The sequence below is a fragment of the Pongo pygmaeus genome, chromosome 21 (genome assembly GCF_028885625.2).
Source record: "Pongo pygmaeus isolate AG05252 chromosome 21, NHGRI_mPonPyg2-v2.0_pri, whole genome shotgun sequence".
Classification (NCBI taxonomy): Eukaryota; Metazoa; Chordata; class Mammalia; order Primates; family Hominidae; genus Pongo; species Pongo pygmaeus.
Genome location: NC_072394.2, coordinates 34,639,979 through 34,665,385, shown reverse-complemented (window position 1 = coordinate 34,665,385; position 25,407 = coordinate 34,639,979). Strand labels below are relative to the sequence as shown.

General features: G+C 47.1%; 1 protein-coding gene across 4 annotated transcripts in view; it reads right to left on the bottom strand.

Annotated features, from left to right (window-relative positions):
* Positions 1 to 6,417: 6,417 nt before the first annotated feature.
* Positions 6,418 to 25,407, bottom strand: part of POFUT1 (protein O-fucosyltransferase 1) — a 30,253-nt gene continuing 11,263 nt past the window's right edge. Inside the window, exons 5-8 of one of the 4 annotated variants that reach the window (XM_054466927.2) lie at positions 16,017 to 16,209; positions 13,394 to 13,636; positions 11,964 to 12,046; positions 6,418 to 10,015 (exon numbers count right to left, since the gene is read on the bottom strand). In XM_054466927.2, coding sequence (XP_054322902.1) covers positions 10,012 to 10,015; positions 11,964 to 12,046; positions 13,394 to 13,636; positions 16,017 to 16,209 — 523 coding nt within the window. In that variant the 3' untranslated portion in view covers positions 6,418 to 10,011. Of the gene's footprint in view, positions 11,883 to 11,963; positions 12,047 to 12,114; positions 12,745 to 13,393; positions 13,637 to 16,016; positions 16,210 to 25,407 lie in introns of those variants that run through there. The other 3 variants (XM_054466926.2, XM_054466925.2, XM_054466928.2) reach the window with 3 other exon arrangements.

Sequence of the window (25,407 nt, the reverse complement as noted above, 5' to 3'; positions counted from 1 at the left end):
TTGCTTACTGGCAACAGCTGGGAGAAAATGGTCTCACTGTGAGCAAACAACATTTAAAAGCCAGAGGGAGATGTAAAGGAAACTTATAGCAGGCAATGCCTAGCAGGGTTGCCAGAGCCCCAGTAATGCTTAATCCTTCATATTTGAGGCCCTCCTAAGACTTGCAAAGCATTTTCATGAACTTTGGAATCTCTCTGACAGCCTCATGCCAACTGCTGGTTCCTAGCTGAAGAATCTGAATTTCAGAAAGGTTATGCAATTTCACTAAATAATAACACACTTTTATTATCAACCATCTACTATGCATCAGGTACTGTGGCAATATTATTTATATATATATATATCTGTGTGTGTGTGTGTGTGTGTGTGCGTATTTTTTTTTTAGATGGAGTCTTGCTCTGTTGCCCAGGCTGGAGTGCGGTAGCACCATCACGGCTCACTACAGCATCTGCCTTGTGGGCTCAAGTGATCCTCCTGCCTCAGCCTCCTAAGTAGCTGGGACCACAGGTACACAGCACCACACCTGGCTAAATTTTTTATTTTTATTTTGTATTGATGGAGTTTTGCCACATTGCTCAGGCTGTTCTTGATTTCTTGGCCTCAAGTGATCCTCCTGACTCAGCCTCCCAAAATACTGGGATTAAAGGCATGAGCCACCATGCTAGGCCTATTTCTGTATTGTAGATGCAAAAACTGAGGTTCAGACAGGCTAGTGACTTGTTTGAGTCCCACAATGACTTGAGTTAGTGACTGGGCTGGGATTTGAAGCCAAGTCTCCCAGACTGTGTATAGCCAGCACACTGTAGCACCAGGACAGAAATCAAAGTGTACAAATCCAAGACTTTTGTACTTTTAGTAGAGACAGGGTTTTGCCACGTTGGCCAGGCTGATCTCAAACTCCTGACCTCAAGTGATCCACCTGGCTCCACCTCCTAAAGTGGTGGGATTACAGGCGTGAGCCACCACACCTGGCCATGAAACTTTGAGCAGTGTTTGCCTCTGGAGTGGGGTTTGCGCTAGCAAGAGGGCACTTATTTTTCACACTACAGGTATATTATTTTGAACTTTTTGAATTTTTCACCCTGTACATGAATTTATTGTCGTTACATTTTTGACTAATTTATGCAGCCAAAGTCCTGCCTTTTGGCACTGTCCTCAAGGGGCACTATGGGGACCCTTTCACTCCTATGATGCCTCAGGGCCCTTAGTGAGTCCTGCAAAGCCCCTGCTCATACCCTTACCCCATGTATTTGCCTCTAATCCTGAGACAACTTCTGGTTAAGATCCCCAAGGGTAAGGACCAAACCTCTTAGTTTGGCATTCCAGAGCCTTCTCACATGGCTCAAACCTCCCGATGCTGCCTCATCTCCTGTCTCCACCTCCCTAAACTACGGCCAGCACTGCTTGCTGCTCCCCACAGACTTAGCTCTCAACACTTGGGTCAGCACCTTTGTTCATGCAATCCCTCCATCTATAATTCCTTTTCTTATCTCCCATGTGTGGTTGTTAAAATCATACCCGTCATTTGACTCAACTCCTATCTCCTCTATGAACCCTCCATGATGCCAGATGTATATGTACACATGCACATATATGGGTTGAATGAGTGAATATATATATATATATATATATTTTTTTTTTTTTTTTTTTTGAGAGAGTCTTGCTCTGTTGCCCAGGCTGGAGTGCAGTGGCTTGATCCTGGCTTACCGTAACCTCTGCCTCCCAGTTTCAAGCAATTCTCCTGCCTCAGCCTCCCAAGTAGCTGGGATTACAGGGCCTGCCACCATACCTGGCTAATTTTTGTATTTCTTTTGTTTTTTTTTTGAGATGGAGTTTCGCTCTTGTTGCCCAGGTTGGAGTGCAATGGCGTGATCTCGGCTCACTGCAACCTCCACCTCCCAGATTCAAGCGATTCTCCTGCCTCAGCCTTCCCAAGTAGCTGGGATGATAGGCATGCACCACCACGCCCAGCTAGTTTTGTATTTTTAGTGGAGACGGGGTTTCTCCATGTTGGTCAGGCTAGTCTCGAACTCCCGACCTCAGGTGATCTGCCTGCCTTGACCTTCCAAAGTGCAGGGATTACAGGCGTGAACCACCACACCTGGCCTAATTTTTGTATTTTTAGTAGAGACAGAGTTTCCCCATGTTGGCCAGGCTGGTCTCGAACTCTTGACCTCAGGTGATCTGCCCACCTCGGCCTCCCAAAGTGCTGGGATTACAGGCGTGAGCCACCATGACCGGCCATAAGTTTAGGACACTTTTATAAACCAAGCACTGGGCTAGGCGCTGATGTTGGGAAATGCATCAGGCATGGTCCCTATTCCTGGGGGACACTTCTGGTCCAGCTGGGGAAACAAGTTAGCAAATAATTTGGTCTGATGGGTAACATGACATGAGAGGCAGCACAATGCGTGGCTTTGGGGCACTGACGCGTGTGCCATGCTTCCAGGGCCCAAGTCTCAGCTCTTTCCACTCACAGGCTCTACAACCTTAAGCTGGGTGCTTCACCTCACTGCTTCTCAGTGCTCTTATCTGTAACATGGAGATAAGAAAAGCAACCTCTTAGGGATATTCTCTAATGAGGCGAGTTAATTGATGTAAAGTGCTTAGAACACTGTAGCACATGGTAAATGATATATGTTAGTCATTTAATACATGTTACTTATTATTTGAGACAGGGTCTCCCTCTGTCCCAGGCTGGAGTACAGTGGCACAAACATGGCTCACTGTAACCTCTTGGGCTCAAGTGATCCTCCCACCTCAGCCTCCTGAGTAGCTGGAACCATAGGCACTTGCCACCATGCCTGGCTAATTTTTTGACTTTTGGTAGAGATGGGGGTCTCACTTTGTTGCTCAGGGTGGTCTCGAACTCCTGGGCTCAAGCGATCCACCTGCCTCAGTCTCCCAAACTGCTGGAATTACAGGCGTGGGCCACTGCACCCAGCCCATGTTACTTATTATTCCAATTTCAAGGTTCTATGGGAGCTCAGAAAAGGAGAATTTCATAGAATCTTGAAACATTTACGATATGTTTTAAGCAGAGCGAAAGCTTAGACAATAGTGTGGAGGTGTGAAGAGTGAGGAGAGTTTCTCTCACAAAAGCCCCTTGGGTATTGTTTTGAGCTATCTTCAGAGGCCAGCTGAGTAAGGATCTCCCAAACTTTATCTTCATAATTCATGCCACACCATTTACTTAATGCTTTTTCTCTGAACCAACTCACTTTTTGTAACCTAAGTTTCTTAAAAGGCAACTTTTAAATCACATCTTTAAACAGAAAAACACAAGTACAAAAGATCAAAAATAAATAAAATGGCAGGGCACAGTGGCTCACTGTAATCCCAGCACTTTGGGAGGCTGAGGCAGGAGGATCCCTTGAGGCCAGGAGTTCGAGACCAGCCTGGGCAACACAGAGAAACCCCATCTCTACTAAAAATACAAAAGTTAGCTGGTGTGGTGGTGCGTGCCTGTGATCCCAGCTGCTTGCGAGGCTGAGGTGAAAGAATGGCTTGAGCCTGGGAGGTTGAGGCTGCAGTGAGCCAAGATCGAGCCACTGTACTCCATCCTGGGCAAGAGTGAGATCCTGTCTCAATAAATAAATAAATAAATAAATAAATAAATAAATAAATAAATAAATAAACAATTCATTTATTTACTTAGTAATAGTGTTACTAAATTCCAGAAAACTAAGATTGTCTGACTCTGAGGTCTACTCTGTTAGAAGGACAGATTATTAGCAAGCAGTAGAGAGGAGTTAATGACACGATAGCACTGAACTGAGACTTTCTCTTTGGGCATTGTTAGCAGGATTGAGAAAAACTGAAAAGATAATTCTTGCCTTCTGCCAGTGCCTGCCCAGGACCTCCTAAACCAGCTTGTGCAGTGTCAGAGAGGGGAAAACATCCCCCACACTGAAGGAGATGAATATCAAATGGATCAATGTGTTGCCAATTTTTTTTCAGAAAGGTGGATTTTTCAGAGGGGTGGGGTATCCTCCCCGGGGTGCCGCCCCCCAGGTGGGCATTGTTCTGAGTCACTGCACTTGAGGAATGAGGTTTCTGGGAAATGCCTTTTGTTTCTTCCATTCTCACTGTTTACCTGGTTATGCTTGGCGTCCTGGGCTGATGATCAATAAAGGATTAGATGTAAAAACAAACCAAACCTGCTTGCCCTTAAATAATGTTATTTCAAGGGAAAGGTCTCAACCCTGAAATAAACCAGGTTTCGAGCAAGAATTTGAATTCATTTTGACAACATAATCCAGAGTGCAGGATTTGCCTTCAGGCTATGGGTTTTTTCTGTCAATTCCACTAAGGACAGAAGGAGAACTGAGGAGAGGAAGGATCTTTATTTTCAGGCCAGTGAAAGCTTATTATTATTGTTGTTGTAGTTACTATTAATAGATTATTTGCTGAGCTTCTTTGAACAGAAAATGGAAATGAGAACTCAACTCTTTCTTCCTCCCTCTGTCCTTTCTCCTCTTTCTTATTTTCTTATTCTCTCTCCCCTCCCTTCCATATTTCTGGAGATCTACGATGTTTCAGGACAGTGTTTCCAGCTTTGGTTCCTTTGAATACCAGCTTCTCCATTTCTCCATCCAATCAGATGCAGATTTTGAAAAATGGAATTCCCTTTTCTTAATTTTGAAAAATTGAATTCCCTTTTTTTTTTCCTCTCTTTTGAGACAGGGTCCCACTCCAATGTCCAGGCTGGAGTGCAGTGGTGCCATCACAGCTCACTGTAGCCTCAACCTCCTCCTGGGCTCAAGTGATCCTCCCACCTCAGCCTCCCGAGTAGCTGGGACTACAGGTGCATGCCACATGCCCAGCTAATTTTTGTATTTTTTTTGTAGAGACGGGGTTCCCTATGTTACCCAGACTGGTCTTGAACTCCCGGGCTCAGCGATTGGCCTATGTCAACCTCCCAAAATGCTGGGATGATAGGAGTGAGCCACTGCGCCCAGGCTTCCCTTCCTTTTCTTATATATAAATTTGGTCTGACCCTAAAACAATGAGAGAGATTTGATCATCTGGTTGTAAAGCCCCTACAAATATACAACAGGAGATGTAGGTCAATACAAACTGGGCAGCAGGCAGTTCCTAAAGCCACCTTGTTGACCATGCCTGGTGGAACCCGTGAGGCTTGCCAGGGAGGGGCTGCAGAGGTCTTCCATTACAGTGGGCTGACTGACCACACAGTGAGATCCCTACTTCCTTCAGATCAGTGTTGCTCAAGTTTTAGCCCCAAGAGAGCTTAAGAGATTCCTGGGCTGCGTCCCCAGAGATCCTGACTCAGTGGTTCTGGGCGGGGGCCTGGGATTCTGCATTTCTAACAAGTTCCCCCAGGTGATGCTGATGCTGCTGGTCTGATGACCACAGTTTCAGGTCTTGGGCCACTGGGTATCCAAATCACTTGCAGGTGCTTGTGAAAAGGCAGATTCCTGGGCACTACCCCCGAGACATTCTGATTCTCAGGTTCAGGGTGGCTCCTGGGAATCTGCCTTATCAACCAGCCCTGGAAGGAACCTCTGAAGACCACCCTTTGGGAAGCACTGCCTAGACCATTAGCACCTGTCATGCTGAGGTGAGGAATGCGGAGGTGAAGGGATTTGCTTCAAGGTCACTCTGCAAGTCAGGGACAACTCCCTGGTGCCTGGGCCCTAAATCTTGGAGCACCCTGGACTCCTCTTTCCTTCCCAGTCCACATTCAGCATGTCAGCAAATCCTGTCGGCTCTTCTTTCAACACACATTTAGGTTTTCTTTAAGATTCTAGCAAACAGACTTGGGTGTGGAAGAGTCAATGAAACTAGACTGGTAAAATGTGGGTCATTGTTGAAACTGTGAGTTCATTTTATTACTCACAATTTTTTATTTATATTTGAATTCTTCCATAACAAAAAGTTTTAAGTGTTTGACCCAACAAATTCACTTCTGGGAATTTATCTTAATCAACTTTTTTTTTTTTTTTTTTGCTTCCTGTCCAACAACTTTATTAATGAACATTTTAAATAAAGAAAAACTCTTACAAATAAAAATATTTTTTCAAATAACAATAGTGAAAAATTGGGGGCATATTAAGTCTCCTTTTTTTGGAGATGGAGTCTCGCTCTGTTGCCCAGGCTGGAATGCAGTGGCACCATCTCGGCTCACTGCAACCTCCACCTCCCAGGTTCAAGCCATTCTCCTGCCTCAGCCTCCCAAGTAGCTGGGAATACAGGCATGTGCCACCACGCCTGGCTATTATTATTATTTTTTTTGTATTTTTAGTAGAGATAATTCACCATGTTGGCCAGGCTGGTCTTGAACTCCTCACCTCAAGTATCTGCCCATCTCGGCCTCCCAAAGTGCTGGGATTACAGGCATGAGCCACCGCACTTAGCCTAAATTCTCATAATAGGAAAACAATAAACTATGGAACATTCCTTGGTAGAATTTTTTATAATTAAGAGCATTTATCCAGGCTACATACCAACAGGGAAAACATGATACACTATTAAGTAAAACACTGGGACATTAAATTGTACATATTGCATGATTAAAACTATGTAAATATTTGTATCTTTGAAAAAGACTGAAAAATAATTATATATGTTCAGAATCTAACCATTTCCCACCTCCTTCAATGCAATGGCCTTTGTCTCTTGGGAGAGGGCACTGGAGTCCTAGTCTAGGGGAGCCCAGCACTCTAGTCTCTCGCCTGCAACCCTGTAACAGCCCTGCACTTGTCTCTCTGCTTTCACCCTTTCTCTCTCCATCCTCCTCAGCACTGGCCAGCTAGAGAGGTCCTTCAGAATATGAATCAGCTCATGCCCCTCTTCTGCTCAGAACCCTAGGAGGCTTCCTGTATCTCTCCAACTAAAAGCTTCCTGCCATGGCCATCCAGGCTGCAGAATGTCAGCTCGCCTGCTCTGACCTGCTGCTCGGTTCCCTGCCTATGCCTGCCTCTCCAGCCATGCTCGCCTCCTGGCTGCTCTTCAGGCACACACTCCAGTCTCGGCGCCTTTGCACGTGCTGTTTTCTCTGCCAGGAATGTGCTCCCTCCCTCCTTCATGGCAGCTCTTTAGAGGTCTTACCTGGGCTCCTTATCTAAAATAGATCCACTCCCTCTTTTTGCTCCCAAACCCTTTACATTTCTTTATAGCACTTATCAACACCTCCCACAGTACATTTATTACATCTTCTACTTTCTAGAATGCAAATTCCTTGAGAACAAAGACTTTATGCTTGATTCTCTCCTGCATCCCCAGTACCTAGCATAGAGCCTGACACATAGTAGGTGATGAACAAACACCTGCTGAATGAAAGACTGTTGTACTGAGTAACCATCCAATGGGGGCTGTAAGCGGCATGTAGGCTTTGTTTCTTGGGTAACCTCCCCTCCTTAATCCTTCTGGCTTAGGCAGACTCACAGCAGGTACCCAGTAGAAGGTAAGGTGGCTGACCATTTTTCCATAGGAGGCCTCCATGGCACACAGGGTGGAAAGTGCATTCTGTGAATTAGAGGCAGCAGAGCATGGTGGCTAATGGAAACTGGCTCTGGGAGTTCAAATTCTGGCTTAACACCACCAGCTGGGCAGCCTTGGGAAAATTATGAGAATTCTCAGGGCATTAATTTTTCCTTGTGCAGAAAGAGAAGGATAATGACAGCTCCTATTTCCCAGGGCTGGGGAATAAATAAGAGAATGCCCATAAAGCACCTAGCAAGCACAGTGCCTGGCATGGAGGTGATGAGCAACGAGAGGCAGTCAAATTAATCAACAGCCACATTTGTGCCTTTGTCTCTTTCAAGTTTACAACGTGCTTATATACATGCTTTAGCTGATCTGGGACTTTGAACAACCTGTTGGGTTTTATCACCATTTTATAGGTAAGAAAATTGGGTCAGAGGAAAAAGTGCTAGCTCACAGAACACAACTGAATTTTGCTAGAACTTCTGGTGCCCTTTCTTTCAGAACACAAGTGATTATTACAGCTGATATGAATCAAGGTGATTTGGAGCTGGGCATGCAGTCTCAGCTACCAGAGAGGCTGAGGCGGAAGGATCGCTTGAGCCTGGGAGATCAAGGCTGCAGTAAGCCATGATCATGCCACTGCACTCCAGCCTGGGAGACAGAGCAAGGCCCTGCCTTGGGGGAAAAAAAAATTAGGATGGCCCCACTGGAGCCCCAGACTCTAACGTGTATGCCTAGTGTAAGGCTGTGGATGGCAAATGAATTCCAAAATGAAATCAGCCAGCCAGCCAGCCACAGGCTTACAACCTAGTGGCAGCAGGGAGTGTACGGGCTCCCTCATCTGCAGCTTCTTCTCTGGATGAGGCTTGAGAGCAAGTCTGGACAGGCAAACCATCTCTCAGTCCACCCAGGACTTAAAACACTTCATTATTTTCCCAAAAGGGAAAAATAGCAAAGCCCTTTCTGTACAGTTTCTCCTGCTTAGAGTTGGGTGGCAGCTCTATATAGCAAATGCTGACTTTGCTGTTTGAGATCTTTGATACAGTGTGACCTCTGAGCTCTGACCCAGGCTGCCCCTGACAAAAAAAGTGTTTCCTCCCACAGGTAAACAAGGGTGAAGGCACTGCAAGGAGCTCTGGGCCTGGCTCAGTGGAGGCTCTGCCACGTTTCAAGGATCAAAGGCCAAGGGAGGTGACATGGCAAGGAAAAGATCTACAGGGGTCAGACATGGAATTTTAGAACCACAAGGTCAAAAAACCATGGGCTCTCAGGAGTCATAGATTATTAAAACTGCAGCATCTGAGACCAAAACACTCATGACTTAGAGCACCTTAAGCCTCATGGTGTTGGCAGAGATTACATCGGAAGGGAAGAGTCAAAAGGTGCTTCTCCACTGATAATTCTGATGGTTTCTGGGCCTGGGCATCTTCTGTGTGGTCAGAGCCTTGGCAAACGTTCACTCGTGAGAATACGGCCTGAAGGCTCCAGCTGCAGGAGGACGGCTGGGAGAACAGGCTTTGGATATTAACCTAATGCCAACATTCTACCAACCAGGCCCCACTGGGGCAAGAGATCAGAAGAGATCTGATGGTGCCAGGTTTGCAGTGGCCACCAACCACCAAAAGACTGTGAGAACAATACCATGATAGTGTGGCTTGATGGTATGTGCTCTTTGCCAGGAACATGCTATGTGAGTGGCACTTAGTCGCCCACAGAGCGCTGCACAGCACCACAACCGATAACTTCCATTTGCATAGTGTTTACAACACAGGACAGTATTCATCCCCCAAGCCCCAGAAATGGCCTAGGAAGTGGGGGACAACAATGGCTCTGGCCAGGCAGTGGGGATGGCTCTTGAGGGCCACATTGGGGGGACACCTTGAAAAGCAGCCAAAAGACCCACACCAGCCCCAGCCTCATCCACATTCAGTTAAGGTCACTTTAGGTACCTATGTTAATAGAATTCACTGATTTTCAAAAACCACAGAGAGTTCTAGGACAGTCATGACCTTGTATCAAAATTATAGAAATCTCTCTATAAAAAAAATCTCTCTGAAGAGTTCAGCATCCCAGGCTGCTCAGAGCAGAGTAGACCAGAAGACGGAGGCTGGACTGCTTTGCCGGTGTGAGAAATTCCCAGAAGAGCAGAAAGCACGTGCGATGGGAGATGCTCCTGCTCCTAGGAACCTGGAAGTCCTATGCCCTGGGATATGGAACGTCTCCCTCCTCCAGGGGTCCCTGGCACTCTTCTCCATCTTTGGCAGGTGAGAAGAGGAGTATGCAATCCTGGAGCACCTCTGGCTGCCAGGCCTGGCTGGAAGGACCAGCTCAGACTCTGGTCCCTCCAGGATCAGAGGGTCTGGTGCTCTGGCCAGAATCAGAACTCGTCCCGCAGCTTAGGGGGCCTGTCCATGCCGAAGAAAGAAGACGGCCTCCCCTGGAGGTCCCGCTCCCGCTTCACAAAGGCAGTGAAGGAGGAGACACAGTTGCCAATAAAGTGGTCGGCTTGGCCGAGGATGTACAGGTCGACCTGGGCCACCTCAGGCTTCAGGCTCACCACCTTCACCTGTAGGAGGAAGCGCAGAGCATATAAGCTGGGGCGGCTGCAGGCCAAGGCCTGCCATCCACACCTCCAACCTTATTCCCTGGGCTGCAGTTAGACACAAAAGGAGGGGCAGAGAGGAGGAAGACATGGTTCAGTGTCTGAGGGAAGCATTGCCTAGCTGCTGCCTAGGCCCACCCCACCCTTCCCGGCTCCAGGAGCCTCAGCTCCAAACACACCATTCACACCTTCACATCTTCACTTGTGCTGTTCCCTCTGCCTGGAATGCTGCTTCATCACCCGTTAAAATACCGACCAGACTCTTTTATTTTATTTATTTTTTTGAGATGGGTTTTTGCTATACTGCCCAGGCGGGTCTTAACCTCCCAGGCTCAAGCAATCTCCCACCTCAGCCTCCCAAGTAGCTGGGACTACAGGTGTGCACCACCACACGTGGTTAATTTAAAACAATTTTTTTAGAGGAGGGGGTCTTGCTATGTTGCTCAGGCTGGTCTTGAACTCTGAGATTCAAGTGATCCTCCTGCCTCAGCCTCCCAAATAGCTGGGATTATAGGCGTGAGCCACTGTGCCTGGCCTGACCAGACTCTTAAGGCTAAGCTCAAATTCTGTTTTTCCTAAAGCCCTGGCCTGATGGATTTCCCCACCAAACCAGAGAGGGGAACAGAGAGCTCCACACCTTCCAATTCTGGGCTGGATGCCTCCGTCTCCCATGTACCCCAAATCCAAGCCCAAGGTCCGTCCAGTCTACCCCCGAGATATTCCCCAAAGGTGAGCCCTTCTTAATCATCACAATCTCTTGCCTGATGGACTGCAACAGCCTCTTCCTGGTCCCCTCACTGCCTCTCCTGGTCTGCTCACCACAGAGCAGCCAGAAGAAACTTTTCGAGATAACTTCGCACCTGTCCTTCCCGCCCTCCAAGTGGAACACCCTTTAATGATGCCCTATTGCCCTTCAGATAAGGGTGACAAATTGTGAACATGGCCTACAAGGCCCTCGCTGGGCCTCTTCTTATCCCACCCCCATCATCCAGCCCCTACCCAGGCTCCCGCCCTCCTCAGGACCTTTGCGCATGCTATGCTTTTCAGGGTGCACCTCCCTTTACCTGGTTAGCTCCTAGTTCTCCTTCGCATCTCGGCTTCAGTGGTGCCTCCTTGGGGAAGCGCTCCCTGGCCCTCTAGCCTAGGCCAGCATCCTCTGCTCTTCACTCTCACAGAACCCTGCTGCTCTACTTTGGAGCACACATCTCTACTTATAGTTTCCACTCCTTAGTGATTCTCTGATTAGCATCATCTCCTGCCCCTGACTGGGGCTAGAGCTGTGTTGATTTGCTCTCCACTGCTGGCCAGGCCCAGCACAGAGCCTGCCCCAGTAAAAATCTGGTGAGTGGACAGGTGAATGAATGGACCTGCCCATCTCTCTAGCAAGCTCCTGAACCCACCTTGTGGCACACGTTATAGCTCTCTGCAGTCTCTTTTCCTGGGTCTAGAATGTGAGCCCTGGAGGGCGGGACCACATCTTATTTACTGGTACCCCTACTCAGCACTGGACCAGCTTAATGGAGGAGCGAGGCTTAGTTCAGGATAAAGGTGGCCTCTGAACCCATGCAGAAGGGAGTTGAGGGGTGGGGAGGGACGAGAAGACTGGCATAGGGACAGGAAATAGAAAATGGCAAGAGGTTCAAGGTGTAACAGATACACTGACTCCAAAAACTCACAAAAAAACTCCCTGGGACTCTCCAAATGCTTCAGCTTAGTACAGAGGTAGTTGGGGGTTGTAGGTAGGTGGGGGGAATGTGGGCAGAGTTGGGGCTGAAAGTGCTTTGCTGTTCCACAGAGATTTCTGATGTAACAAAAATCATCATCTTGCTATCTGGATTGTAGCAAAGAAATAATACCAGTTTAATCATGGCCAAAATCCCCCAAACAATTCCACTCACATTCTGAAACTTACCCACTCTGTGTCATGCCCATTATAATTAGCTCTGGGACTGCTTGGGTAAACTCTATCCTTTCTTGGGACTTTGGTTTCCTCAGCTATAAAATAGAGGGGTTGGGTTAGACAACCCCTGAGATCTCTCAGCTCTGATTTTCTCTTAATTATATTTTTCTTCTGCTTTTCTTTCTTTCTTTTTTTTTAAATAGAGATGGGGGTCTTGCTATGTTAGGCCAGGCTGGTCTCGAACTTCTGGCCTCAAGCAATTCTCCTGCCTTGGCCTGGGATTACAGGCATGAGCCACTGTGCCCAGCCCCAGCTCTGATTTTCTGTTCTGTAGGTGGGGAGGAGATTAGAATGTGCTGACTTAGCACTTCCTCTCTGTGCTGGAGCTTCCTGTGTGTCTGGGGTGAAAGAGAACGGGAGGCCCTTGATATAAAGCCAGCAGTACCCAGTGTCTGCCTCTTAAGGCCTGCACGCATTTACGGTTTTCACTCATCCTACAAAATCCTATGGAATGCTTAATACTAATTCAGTCATTTTATCAATACGTACTCACTCATTGCCTGAGTATTACTCTTCACTGATACAGTAAGCACTGACCAAGAACATTCTAGTATTTACTCATGTACTGAATACTCACTGTTCACGGCTTCTTCAACGGTTTGCTAAGCACAAAGATCCTTTCCTTCATTCATCAGCCACCAATTTCTACTATTGATGATAGCTAACTTTATTTAGCACTTACTTTGTAGCAGGAACTGTTTCAATTTCTTTACATCTGATCTTCACAACTGCCCTATGAGACAGGTACTATTCAGTCCCATTTTACAGATGAGGAAACAGAAGCACAGAGACGTCAAATAACTTTTTCAAGGCTGCACAGTGGGTAAATTCAAGTTCTCTGACTCCAGAGTCTCTGCTATTAACTCCTCCACTATACTGGATCTCTCCCCAGAGCCCACTCTCTACAACCTCATTCAACAAACTGACTGCCTACTAAGTGTCAGGCACTGTACTAGACACTGGTGATGGTAAGGCAGGGTTTCAGTCCCAAAGAGGTTGAAGCACCAGGCTAGACATCAAGGAATCTAACAGTGAGTCAGCCTTGGAGCCTACCTTCAAGGAGACCACAGCTCCTGGGAGGAAATAAGACATATTTCTACACCAGTCTCATACAGTCCAGAAAGTGCCCAAGAGAAGAAATGATACAGGGCCGCGAAGGTCCCAGCAGGGATACGTGAGCTCCAGGAGTGGATGAAAACCTGGAAAGACTACGGAGGAGGCCTCTGAGCTGGAGTTTGAAGGAGGGTAGGAACTGAAGAGGAATGGTAGGTCCACGCAAAAGGCTTGTAGGGGAGCCCGTGAAGCATGCAGTGGGCAGTGGGACCATCCTGGCTCCTCCTTTCATTCCCTTCCTACTGCACTCCCACTTGGCCCACACATACCTTCCCTTTGAAGAGCTGTTGGAGCTCAGGCACATAACTCTCAGAATCAGTAGCAACGTAGACCGACTGGGCATCCAGTGACCTCACCCAGAGCTTCACAGCCCTCTGGATCTCCTTCAGGTCAGGCAGGCACATAGTCATCGTGAGGGGGGCCGCTGTGCTGCGGCCGTAGCCCACACACTGCGGAGAGGCCATGAAGTGCGAGCCTGCAGTCCCGTCCTTCAGCATGGCACAGGCGTTCTTCTACAGGGAGCGGGGAACAGGGTTAAATACTGGCAACTGCCCTGGAACCCCAGAAGCAAGACCTGGTAAGTGGAAAAAGACAGGCTATACAGGAAGAACTTAACTACATTTTTTTTTTTTTTTCTGAGACGGAGTCTCACTCTGTCGCCCAGGCTGGAGTGCAGTGGTGTGATCTCCACTCACTGCAACCTCTGCCTCTCGGGTTCGAGCAATTCTCCTGCCTCAGCCTCCCAAGTAGCTGGAACTACAGGCACCCGCCACCACGCCTGGCTACTTTTTGTATTTTTAGTAGAGATGGAGTTTTGCCATGTTGGCCAGGCTGGTCTTGAACTCCTGACCTCAGGTGACCCACTCACCTTGGCCTCCCAAAGTGCTGAGATCACAGGCATGAGCAGCCGTGCCTGGCCTAACTACATTTTTTTTGTTTTTTGAGACGGAGTGTTGCTCTGTCGCCCAGGCTGGAGTGCAGTGGTGTGATCTCTGTTCGCTGCAAGCTCTGCCTCCCGGGTTCACGCCATTCTCCTGCCTCAGCCTCCCAAGTAGCTGGGACTACAGGTGCCCACCACCACGCCCGGCTAATTTTTTGTATTTTTAGTAGAGACGGGGTTTCACCATATTAGCCAGGATGGTCTTGATCTCCTGACCTCGTGATCCGCCCGCCTCGGCCTCCCTGAGAGCTGGGATTACAGGCGTGAGCCACCGCGCCCAGCCTAACTACATTTTTTAAGAAAACATTGAGGACCAGGCGCAGTGCCTCGCACCTGTAATCCCAGCATCTTGGGAGGCCAAGGCAGGCTGATGGCTTGAGCTCAGGAATTGGAGACCAGTCTGGGCAATGTGGCAACACCCCATCTCTACAAAAAATACAAAAATTAGCCAGGTGTGGTGATGTGTGCCTGTGGTCTCAGCTACCCAGGAGGCTGAGGTGGGAGGACCATCACCTGAGCCCAGAAGGTGGAGGATGTGGTGAACTGTGATTTTGCCACTGTACTCCAGCCTCGGCGATGGAGTGAGACCCTGTCTCAAAAAAAAAAAAAAAAAAAAAAAACATTGAAGGAAGAGGAAAATGCATCAAAAGAGTTAACAGTGGTTATTTCTGGGTGGTGGGCACAGCACAGAAAGCCTGGCTTTTTGAAACAAAAATTACTTTTCTTGGTCTTACTGCATTATCTGGGACATTCACTGAATTCTGAACAGTGGCAGTGCTAACGGGCAGCCTTATCTGATTCCCAACTACAGTGAGAATACTTCCAATAGCTCCCCAGGAGGTATGCTATCTGCTGTGGTTTCGAGAGATAGACTTTATCAAGTTACGGTGGGCCCATTCTATTCCTGGTTAGTTATGAGTTTTTATCATGAACAGGTGGTGACTTTTATCAAATGCTTTCTTGGCCTCTATTGAGATGATCATATGATTTTTCTTCTTTGGGTGTTAATATAGTAAATTTCATTACATTCTTGCGATAGATTTTTACATGTTTGTGTTGTGTGCTAATATGTTATTGGGTTTGACCTGTTAATATTTCACTTAAGGTCTATGCATTTGTGTTCATAAGCAAGAATAGGCTATAATTTTCTGAGCTGACCTTATCTGAGTTTGGTATTAGTGTTATGCTAGCTTTATAAAAAATAGAATCTTATATCTCTCGATGTTGTAGGAAAGTATAGATGGGAATTACTATTCCTTGAACGTTCGGTTGGAGCCACTCATAAAATATCCTGGGTCTGGCTCCCTTTCTTTGTGGGGGCTGGTGGAAAGAGGAGAGTTTAGTGGGTAAATGTAAGATTACCTCATCAATTGGCTATGAGTGAATTTTAATTTTAGTATTTTTCAAGTTTTCTGCAATGAGCATTTCTAACGTATCTATATATCTTCTTAAGTAAATTAAGGTGACCGTCTATATTGATTCTGTTATTTTCACACAGAAGTGAAAACCTCATTGGAATACAAGCATTCTGCACATTTAAACAGCCTCCAAATTCTGTTAGGATGACATCTTCATTTCTTGGGAGCCATGCCTCATCTCCATAGTTGGTTTTTCAACACGGAGTCTACTAGCCAGACACTGAGCTAGGACAGGGGACTCCTGGACTGTGGCCTCTTTATGGCTTGCTGCCTGACCTGGGGTCTGGCTTGATTTCTCAGTTCATCCATCAGTAAAATGAGGATAAAAACAGCTGCTGCTAAAGTGAGAGCTGGCAGGCACTCTGCAGTTACATTTTGATGTGTGCTGCAGTGGGATGATGGGACACAATCCCACGAACCAGGCCAAGTGAGAGCTCTCTGCTCTGGCTGGGATGCGGGGCCAATCCCTACAGGCCAGGGCCATGCTCAGGGACACATCCAAGTTAGCCAGTGAGAGAGGAAGGGGGAAGTTACCCAGTCAGAGCCAATGCGCAGATGAATGCCCACATAGGGCCGGACAAGGTAGGCGTGAATCTGGGCCTCTCCCATCTTCACCATTTCGTCTGACCATACCATGTACTTCTGTAGTGGCCTGTGTTCCTCCAGGACAGGGAACTGGGCCGGGGCTCCTGGCAGGGCAAGCACCGGATGTTCCTTTGGAGAAAATCTAGACAGGAGATGGAATGAGGGAAGTCAGAGGACGCACAGAGAGCCTGGCTGCCACCCCCACGGAAAAAAGGATGGTGTTGCACCATGCCCCAGAGACCCTGCGGAGGGGCCCCTGTAACACGCAAGAAGCACGAGAGGTTGTGAAATACCAACGGGCTGATAAGGAACCTTGGTGGCGGCGGCAACAGGCACAATATGCAATACTGTCCCGCCGCACAGAATTTACAACCCTCTTTGCTTGTCGAACAATTAAAACTTTACAGTAGAGCATTCCAACCTTTTATATGTCACACTGGCTTCCAATCTGTGGTGCAGTAATTCATTCCAGGGTGGGGTGTCTGGACGAAGCCTTTGCCCTTTTACCTACATGGCGGGACTGGGACATGCAGCTGCTTACAAAAGCAACGGCCAGGTCACACTCACAGGGACTATGTATACTGGATTTAAATCATTCATTCAACATTTAAAAAACATTTATTGATTGCCTGCTATGTATTGGGGCCTGGGGGAAAACAAGACAGGCATAGTCCCTGCGCTATGGAAGGGAGCAGGTGTCTGCAGGTGCCCCTATCATGCCCTCCCAAGCCCTTGCTTCCCCCTCATACACAGTCCACCTCATAATTATTTCACATCTGTCCTTGCTGTGGGAAGGCAGTGCTCCAGTGTGTGCAGAATAGTGTCTGGCACACCCAAGAGCTTGGTAAATATTTTTCTTTTCTTTTTCTTTTTTGAGATAGGGTCTTGCTGTCACCCAGGCTGGAGTGCAGTGGCATGACCTCGGCTCACTGCAACCTCCGCCTCCAGGCTCAAGACAAGACCCTCCCACCTCAGCCTCCTGAGTAGCTGGGACTACAGGTAAGTGCCACCAGGCCCAGCTAATCTTTTACATTTTTTTTGTAGAGACGGGGTTTTGCCATGTTGCCCAGGCTGGTCTCGAACTCCTGGACTCAAGTGATCTGCCTACTTAGGCCTCCCAGTGTTGGGATTACAGGTGTGGGCCACTGCGCCCGGTCAATACTTCTTGACTGAACAAATGAGGAGCAAACCTGTGTTCCCTCTTCAGCTAAACCCAGACTACCTCTCAGCAACATGAAACCCCTTGCTGTTCCATGTTCACCATGCACTTTCAAGTTCTAGACCTCTGTATACTTCTTCCCTCCAGCTGGACGGGGGAAGTGCCTTCTGCCAGCCAAAATCCTTTCCTTTAAAGTAGGAAATGGGAACAGCCATTCTGGAAAACAGTTTGGCAGTTAGGCATGCAGTTACATGACCCAGCAATTGTACTCTTAGGCATTTATTCAAGAAAAATGAAAACTTATGTTCACACAAGCCTATAAACCAATGTCCCTTGCAACTTTATTCATAAAATAGCCCCCAACTGGAAACAACCCAGACGTCACTCACAAGTAAACGGTTAAACAAACCGCAGTACCTCTGTATCATGGAATATGAACCCCACCAAAAAAAGGAACACAGTATCAACACAGGCAACAATTTGGATGATGTCAAGGGAATTATCCTTGGGTCAGGGAGGGTGGGCAATCTCAAAGGTTATGTATTGTATGGTTCCATTTATATAAACATTTTAAAACAATAGCACAGAGAAGAGATTAGTGGTTGGCAGAGGTTAGGAATAGGGTGTATATGTTTAGGGAGGTGGGTGTGGTTATAAACTGGCAACACAAGGATCCTCGTGATAATGGAACCGTTCAGTGTATTAACTACGGTAGTGGATGCATAAACCCACACACGATAAAATTGCACAGAAATACACACACACACACACACACAGACACACACACAGGCATGCACTCACACATTCAGAAGTAAGTACAAGAAAACTGAGTAAGGTGGGTAAATTGTATCAATGTCAATATCCTGGTTGTGATACTGTACTATAGTTTTGCAAAATGTTACCATTGGGGGAAATTGGGTAAAGGGCACATGGGAGGTTGCTGTCTTATTTCTTACAACTGCATGTAAATGTACAATGACCTCAATGAAAATTTCAAATAAAAACTATGAAATATTTCAAACCATCCAGGCAAATACAGAAAATAATTTAATAATTTATATACCCATGACCCAAATCAGCAGAAACTAACTTTGCTTTGTTTGAGGTTTAAAAAACAAAACAAAACAAACAAAACAAAAAACACACATCTAAATACAAGCTCATCCTGCCATCATCCTTCCCAGAGGGTAATGTATTTTAATGTGTGATTACACTTTTACTATAGACATCAACAAGGAGGGGAGCGTTCTTCTGCGTGCTTTCTATGGAGTGGAATGATGAAGAATGTAGGTTAAGCCAGAATGCTTTGTTCCAATGTTGACTATGCCACTAGCTAACTTGGGCAGGTGACTTTACCACTCTGTGCCTTAGTTCCTCATCCACATAATAGAGATAACAGTTCCCACATCATAAAGCTGGGTTTTGTTTTTTTAAATTATGGTTGGGTGTGGTGGCCACTCCTGTAATCCCAGCACTTTGGGAGGCTGAGCTGGGCAGATCACTTGAGCCCAGGAGTTCAAGACCAGCCTGGGCAACATGGCAACACCCCATCTATCCAAAAATATCAAAAAATTAGCCAAGTGTTGTGGTGTGTGCCTGTGGTCTCAGCTACCTAGGAGGCTACATGGGAAAATCGCTTGGGCCTGGAAGGTTGAGGCTGCAGTGAGCCATGATTGTGCCACTGCACTCCAGCCAGGGTGAGAGGGTGAGATCTTGTCTCAAAAAAAATTTAAAAAAAAGTTGACCCGGCGCGGTGGCTCACGCCTGTAATCCTAGCACTTTGGGAGGCCAAGGTAGGTGGATCACGAGGTCGGGAGATTGAGACCATCCTGGCTAACACGGTGAAACCCCATCTCTACTAAAAATACAAAAAATTAGCCACACGTGGTGGCAGGCACCTGTAATCCTAGCTACTTGGGAGGCTGAGACAGGAGAATGGCGAACCCGTGAGGCAGAGCTTGCAGTGAGCCGAGATCATGCCACTGCACTCCAGCCTGGGCAACAGAGCAAGACTCCGTCTCAAAAAATAATAATAAAAATAAAAAATAAAAAAAGGTTGTATATATTTACGATATACAATATGATATTTTCATCTACATGTATGTAGTTAAATGAATAGTACAGCCAAGCTAATTAATATATCCATTTATAGGGCTACTGAGAGGATTAATGTATTAATCAAAGCAAAGCATTTAGAACAGTACCTTGGCACACAGAAAGCTCTCAAAGAATTCTAGCTCTTACCATCATCACATTGCATGTAACCTAGTTAAAGGTTACATATAAATCTAATCAACTTTTTAAAAATTCAACTTTATGTTTCAGAGACTTGGCCATGCTGATCATGTGGATCATGTGGTTGTATTAGCTTCTCTAAAAGTTTTCCATTTTGTACAAACAAACTGCAATTTACCTACCTATTTCCCTCTTGCTAGACAGTGAGGTCGTTCCAATCTTTCCCTCACACAACAGTGCTGTGACAGACATGCCACTCATTCTCCACACCCAACACAGACCGCTTGCTCAGCAAACACCTTCCACACCTCCAAGGTCACTCGCAATTCCCAAGCCTCACCTCCTTAGGGAGTGTTCCCTGTCCCACTTCTCTTGCTGCCTTCTGCACAATGATATGCCCTGCAGCCATTTTCCCTGCCCATGGAACTGTCAGCTGGTGAGGCTGGGGACCCAAGCAGCCTGTTTGCCATTGCTCCCACATACACTATCCAAGGCCTGTGTCACTTACACAGGCCTTGGACCACTGACAAGAAAGTGTTCCTTGATGGTCCAGCTGTGTGACACTTTTCTTGCTAGACTCTAGTTTTCTTTTCTTTTTTTTTGAGATGGAGTCTTGCTCTGTTGCCCAGGCTGGAGTGCAGTGGCGTGATCTTGGTTCACTGCAACCTCCGCCTCCCAGGTTCAAGTGATTCTCTTACCTCAGCCTCCTGAGTAGCTGGGATTACTGGCACATGCCACCATGCCTGGCTAATTTTTGTATTTTTAGTAGAGATGGGTTTTCGCCATGTTGCCCAGGCTGGTCTCAAACTCCTGACCTCAGATGATCCGCCTGCCTCAGCCTCCCAAAGTGCTGGGATTACAGGTGTGAGCCACCGCGCCCGGCCTAGACTCCAGTTTTGTTTATATGTACATAACTGTGAATTGTTTATTGGGCCTCATTATGTGATAGGCAATGCTCCGATTGCTTATGTATATTAAGTCATTTGATTTTCACAAGAGCTCTGTGAGGGAAGTATTACTGTCATTCTCATTTTACAGGTGAGGAAACTGAGGCACAAAGGTTAAGTAACGTGCCCAAGGTTGCACAGCTAGGAATTGGTGGAGCCAGGATTTAAATCCAGGCAGTGTGCTCCAGATCCTATGTTCTTAACTACTACCCCTCACTCCCATCTCGCCCACCCCTGACAATGAGCTGAGTCTGTGGCTTAATCTTCTGATCCCCAGCCCCAGCACGGACCTTATCACATGGTAGGCATGATAAATATTTTTAGAATAAATGAGAAAGATTTGGGGACCTCACCAGAAAGACCAGATCAGGCTGTCAAGAGTTAGAGAAGGAAGGGATTCATATTACCTGAGTACCTACTATGGGCCAGGTCTTCAGCTAATCTTTCAGATGCTACCTCAAAAGGATTTTCAAAGGAAAGCCAGAGTAGATCTCCCAGCGGGGCTGGAACATCAGGATAAAACCAGGATCTGCAGCCCCCTGCCACCCCCCGACCTCTTGGAAAGCACCTGCAGCCGACCTTCGGTGAATTCCAGACTTGGAATGTGTGTCCCCTCTACCTGGATCTGGACCAGCAAAGAGCTGTCCCAGTGGGACAACATCAGCTCAGACCCAACAAGTAGCAAGAGGCTAAGGTTGTTCTGCTCACTTACTCTTGGTGAGGTAAGACAGTGCTGTCTGGAAAGAAAGCGGGGGGAACAGGGATCTTGGCTGGAAAGAAAATCTTGACCAGACCACCTGCCCGGTGACTGCTCACCCTTGGTCAGGCCCTTTGCCTATTGCTATCCAGCTGAAGTTGGATGGCTTTTCTGCTGCTGGGCCCAGTGAACCTCTGGGGTTCTTCACCACCATGCCTGTGCTGCTGAGATTCTCCAACAAACTGGGACTTCTCTGTATACAGCATCCATTTATGTGTCCAGTATGTATCTGTGGGACCACCAGTGGATGAAACCCATATTGAGTGCAGAAGACCCAGGGACATGAACAAGGCAGGGCCTTGTTCTGGATGTCCCTGCCATGAAGGACTGCCTTTCCCTCCAGCTCTCTGCATGGCTGGCTCCCTCTCACTCTTCCAGTCTCATTCTGGTTCCCACAGAGAGGTGGCAGCCTGGGAGAATGACAAGCCATGCGCTCAAATACCTGGACCATTATACCTGAGAATGGTTTGGCACGATGGTGCATTGCCTTCCAATAGTCAATGTGCAGTAAGTGTCAGCTGAATTAGAGCTGTGCCAGGCTATTCACAGGCTCAGAATGAGCAGAGATGGAAGGATCCTCAGAAATCATGTGGTAAAGAAGAAATACCTCTTATCCTCTTTCCCTAGAACCCAGTTTTCAGCTGGATACATGGCAGCCTAAAATAAAGACACTTCTTATCAGCCAAACATACCCCGGGCGGCGGGGGTGAAGACAAAGAAAGACAGACATTTCTAAGTACTTCTTGCAGCTAGGTATGGCCCATGTGCCCTCGTACTAGCCAATGAGATGTAAGCAGAAGGGTTATAATGGACTTCTGGGAAGGGTTCTTAAAAAGGGAGGATATGCCCTTTTGCAACTTTTGTTCCTCCAGTTGGGATGTGATGGCTGGAGCTTCATCTGCCATCTTGGCCCATGAGGTGACGCAGAAGCTAATACTGGATGGCTGAACAAAGAGATGGAAGCCTGATTCTTTTTCTTTTTTTTTGAGGCGAAGTCTCACTCTGTCACCCAAGCTAGAGTGCAGTGGCGGGATCTCCGCTCACTGCAACCTCCGCCTCCTGGGTTGAAGTGATTCTCCTACCTTGGCCTCCTGAGTAGCTGGGATTACAGGTGTGCACCACCACGCGTGGCTAATTTTTTTTGGTATTTTTGGTAGAGACGGGGTTTCACCATGTTGGCCAGGCTGGTCTTGAACTCCTGACCTCAAGTGATCCGCCTGCCTCTGCCTCCCAAAGTGCTGGGATTACAGGTGTGAGCCACTGCACCCAGCTGGATTCTTGATGACACTATGGAGCTGGCATCCAGCTCTGGACTGCATACCTAGTTCTTCTTTTACTTAAGAAAACAATAAATCCTATCAATCTGCTCTTATTTCGGGCTTCCTGCTACCTGTAGCCTAACTTAAGTCTGACACACCTAGACTTGTGGCCTAAAACTTCTGCCTTACTGAGAGCCCTGATATATTTAAGGGTTATTGGTTGAAGGCAATAGGGAGGAGGAATTGAGCCCCTGGAACTTGGTCCCCTACTGCTGTCCCCTATAAAGGCCCTAGAGGTACTTTTTTTTTTTTTTTTTTTTTTTTTTTTAAGACGGTCTTAATCTGTTGCCCAGGCTGTAGTGCAGTGGACAGATCATGGGCTCACTGCAGCCATAACTTCCTCAGGCTCACCTGATCCTCCCACCTCAGCCTCCCAAGTAACTGGAACTACAGGTATGCGCCACCATGCCTGGCTAATTTTTTCTATTTTTTGTAGAGATGGGGTCTCCCTACGTTGCCCAGGCTGGTCTTGAACTCCTGGGCTCAAGCAATCACCTGCCTCAGCCTCTGTAATCCCTTAGGATTACAGGTGTGAGCCACCATGCCTGACAAGCACTTCTTGAAAACTCTGAAGATAGTTTCAAAACCACTCATCTTGCCCATCCCCTTCATTTTATAGATAGGACATTGAGGCCAGAGAAGGGGAGCAGCTGCCTAATCGCACAGTAAGCCTGGGAAGAGTTTCACTCTCTGATTCCATTCCTCTCTCCTCCCCAAGGATAAATCTGCATAGCAAGAAAGTATCCTGTATCTTAAGAAATGTTTAATGTTAAATGTTCATACACATTCCAATTCATCCCTACTAATCATTCACAGGCTTCTTAGCAGATTGCCTCACAGGGCCTATAAGCCCGAGTGTTTTGACCCCTGTCCACCTCTCTGATCTCTTTTCCTGTGTGGCAGATTAAAAGTGGTCAAGTCTTTGAACCCCTTCCCATTAGGTGGGCTCTGCCTCCTCCTAATAGCACCCGACAGAAGTGACACTGTGCCGGTTTCCAGATTCAGTTGTTATGGAGCCCGCAGTTTCTATTTCCTGTCTCTTGGGACACTCACTCCCTGGATGCTCCCTCTCAGAACACAGGTGCCGTGCTGTAAGAAGCCCAAGCCACATGGAGAGGTCATGTGTATACATGCTTCTTGGTGGCCCCAGCTTGGCTCCCAGATGACAGCAGCATCACCCACCAGACATGAGGGGGACTTCCTGGATATGTAGCTCAGTCAAGCCTTTTTTTTTTTTTTGAGACAGAGTTTCACTCTGCTGCCCAGGCTGGGATGCAGTGGCACAATCTCGGCTCACTGCAACCTTGACCTCCTAGGTTCAAGTGATTCTCATGCCTCAGCCTCCTGAGTAGCTGGGATTACAGGTGTGCGCCACCACGCCCAGCTAATTTTTTATATTTTTAGTAGGGATGGGGTTTTGGCATGTTGGCCAGGCTGGTCTTGAACTCCTGGGCTCAAGTGATCCACCCGCCTCAGCCTCCCAAAGTGCTGGGATTACAGGTGTAAGCCATTGCACGCAGCCTTGGTCAAGCCTTTAGATAACTTGAGCCCTGGATGGGCATGGTGGCTCATGATGTAATCCCAGCACTTTGGGAGGCCAAGGCAGGATAATTACTTGAGGCCAAGAGATGAAGACCAACCTGGGCAACAGAGCACGATCCCCACCCATCTCTACCAAAAAAGGATAACTTGAGCCCTGGCTGACAGCTGACTGCAGCCACATGAGACCACAAGCAATAACTGCCCAGCTAACTCAAGTGTCCATCAATAGATGAAGAGATACACAAATGTGGTATATACATACAATGAACTATTATTCAGCCTTAAAAGGACTAAAATTTTGATACAGGCTACAACACTGATGAATCTTGCCACATGAAATATGCCACATGAAATAAGCCAGACACAAAAAGATAAATATTGCATGCTTCCACTTCTATGAGATACCTAAGTACCTATGAGATACCTAGAAAAATTCAAAGACAGAAAGTAGAAAAGCATTTACTGAGGCTATTCATTGCAAGAATAAAGGTTATTCGTTCCAAGAAATAAGATGTTTAACCTGAATTTAAACTTTGTACAGCAGGGATTCCATAAGAAAACGGAAAAATGAAAACCCAAAAGAATTGCCCAGCTAAGCCCAGTTAACCCACAGTCCTATGAGAAATAATAATAGCTTCTTGTTGGCCGGGCGTGGTGGCTCACGCCTGTAATCCCAGCACTTTGGGAGGCCGAGGCGGGTGGATCACGAGGTCAAGAGATCGAGACCATCCTGGCTAACATAGTGAAACCCCGTCTGTACTAAAAATACAAGAAATTAGCCGGGCGTGGTGGCGGGCGCCTGTAGTCCCAGCTATTTGGGAGGCTGAGGCAGGAGAATGGCATGAACTCAGGAGGCGGAGCTGGCAGTGAGCCGAGACCGTGCCACTGCACTCCAGCCTTGGTGACAGAGCGAGACTCTGTCTCCAAAAAAAAAAAAAAAAAAAAAAAAAAAAAAAAAAAAAAAAAAACTTGTTATGCTACTAAGTTTTGTAGTGATTTATTATGCAGCAACAGATGAGAGCAACATCCTACCATTCTCTCACTCACTCCATACTACATTGCCTTCTTTCTGCCTCTTCACCAGACCAAGCTTATTCCTGCCTCAGGGTCTTTGCTCCTGACTTTCTGCTGTGAACTACTTTTCCTCTAACTCTGACACAACTGGCTCCTTCTCATCCTTCTGGTCTTAGCCCTGCCAATCACATACCACCTGTTTACATCCTTCTAAGCACCATGTCACTCTGGAACTATCCTATGTAAAAGTTTATTCACTATCTCCCCTGTTAGACTATGAGTTCCATCGGGGCAGGGACCTTATCTGCCTTATTCTGGCCTTGTTCATTCCCTGCCTTGTTCATGTCCTTATTCTGGCCTATATCGC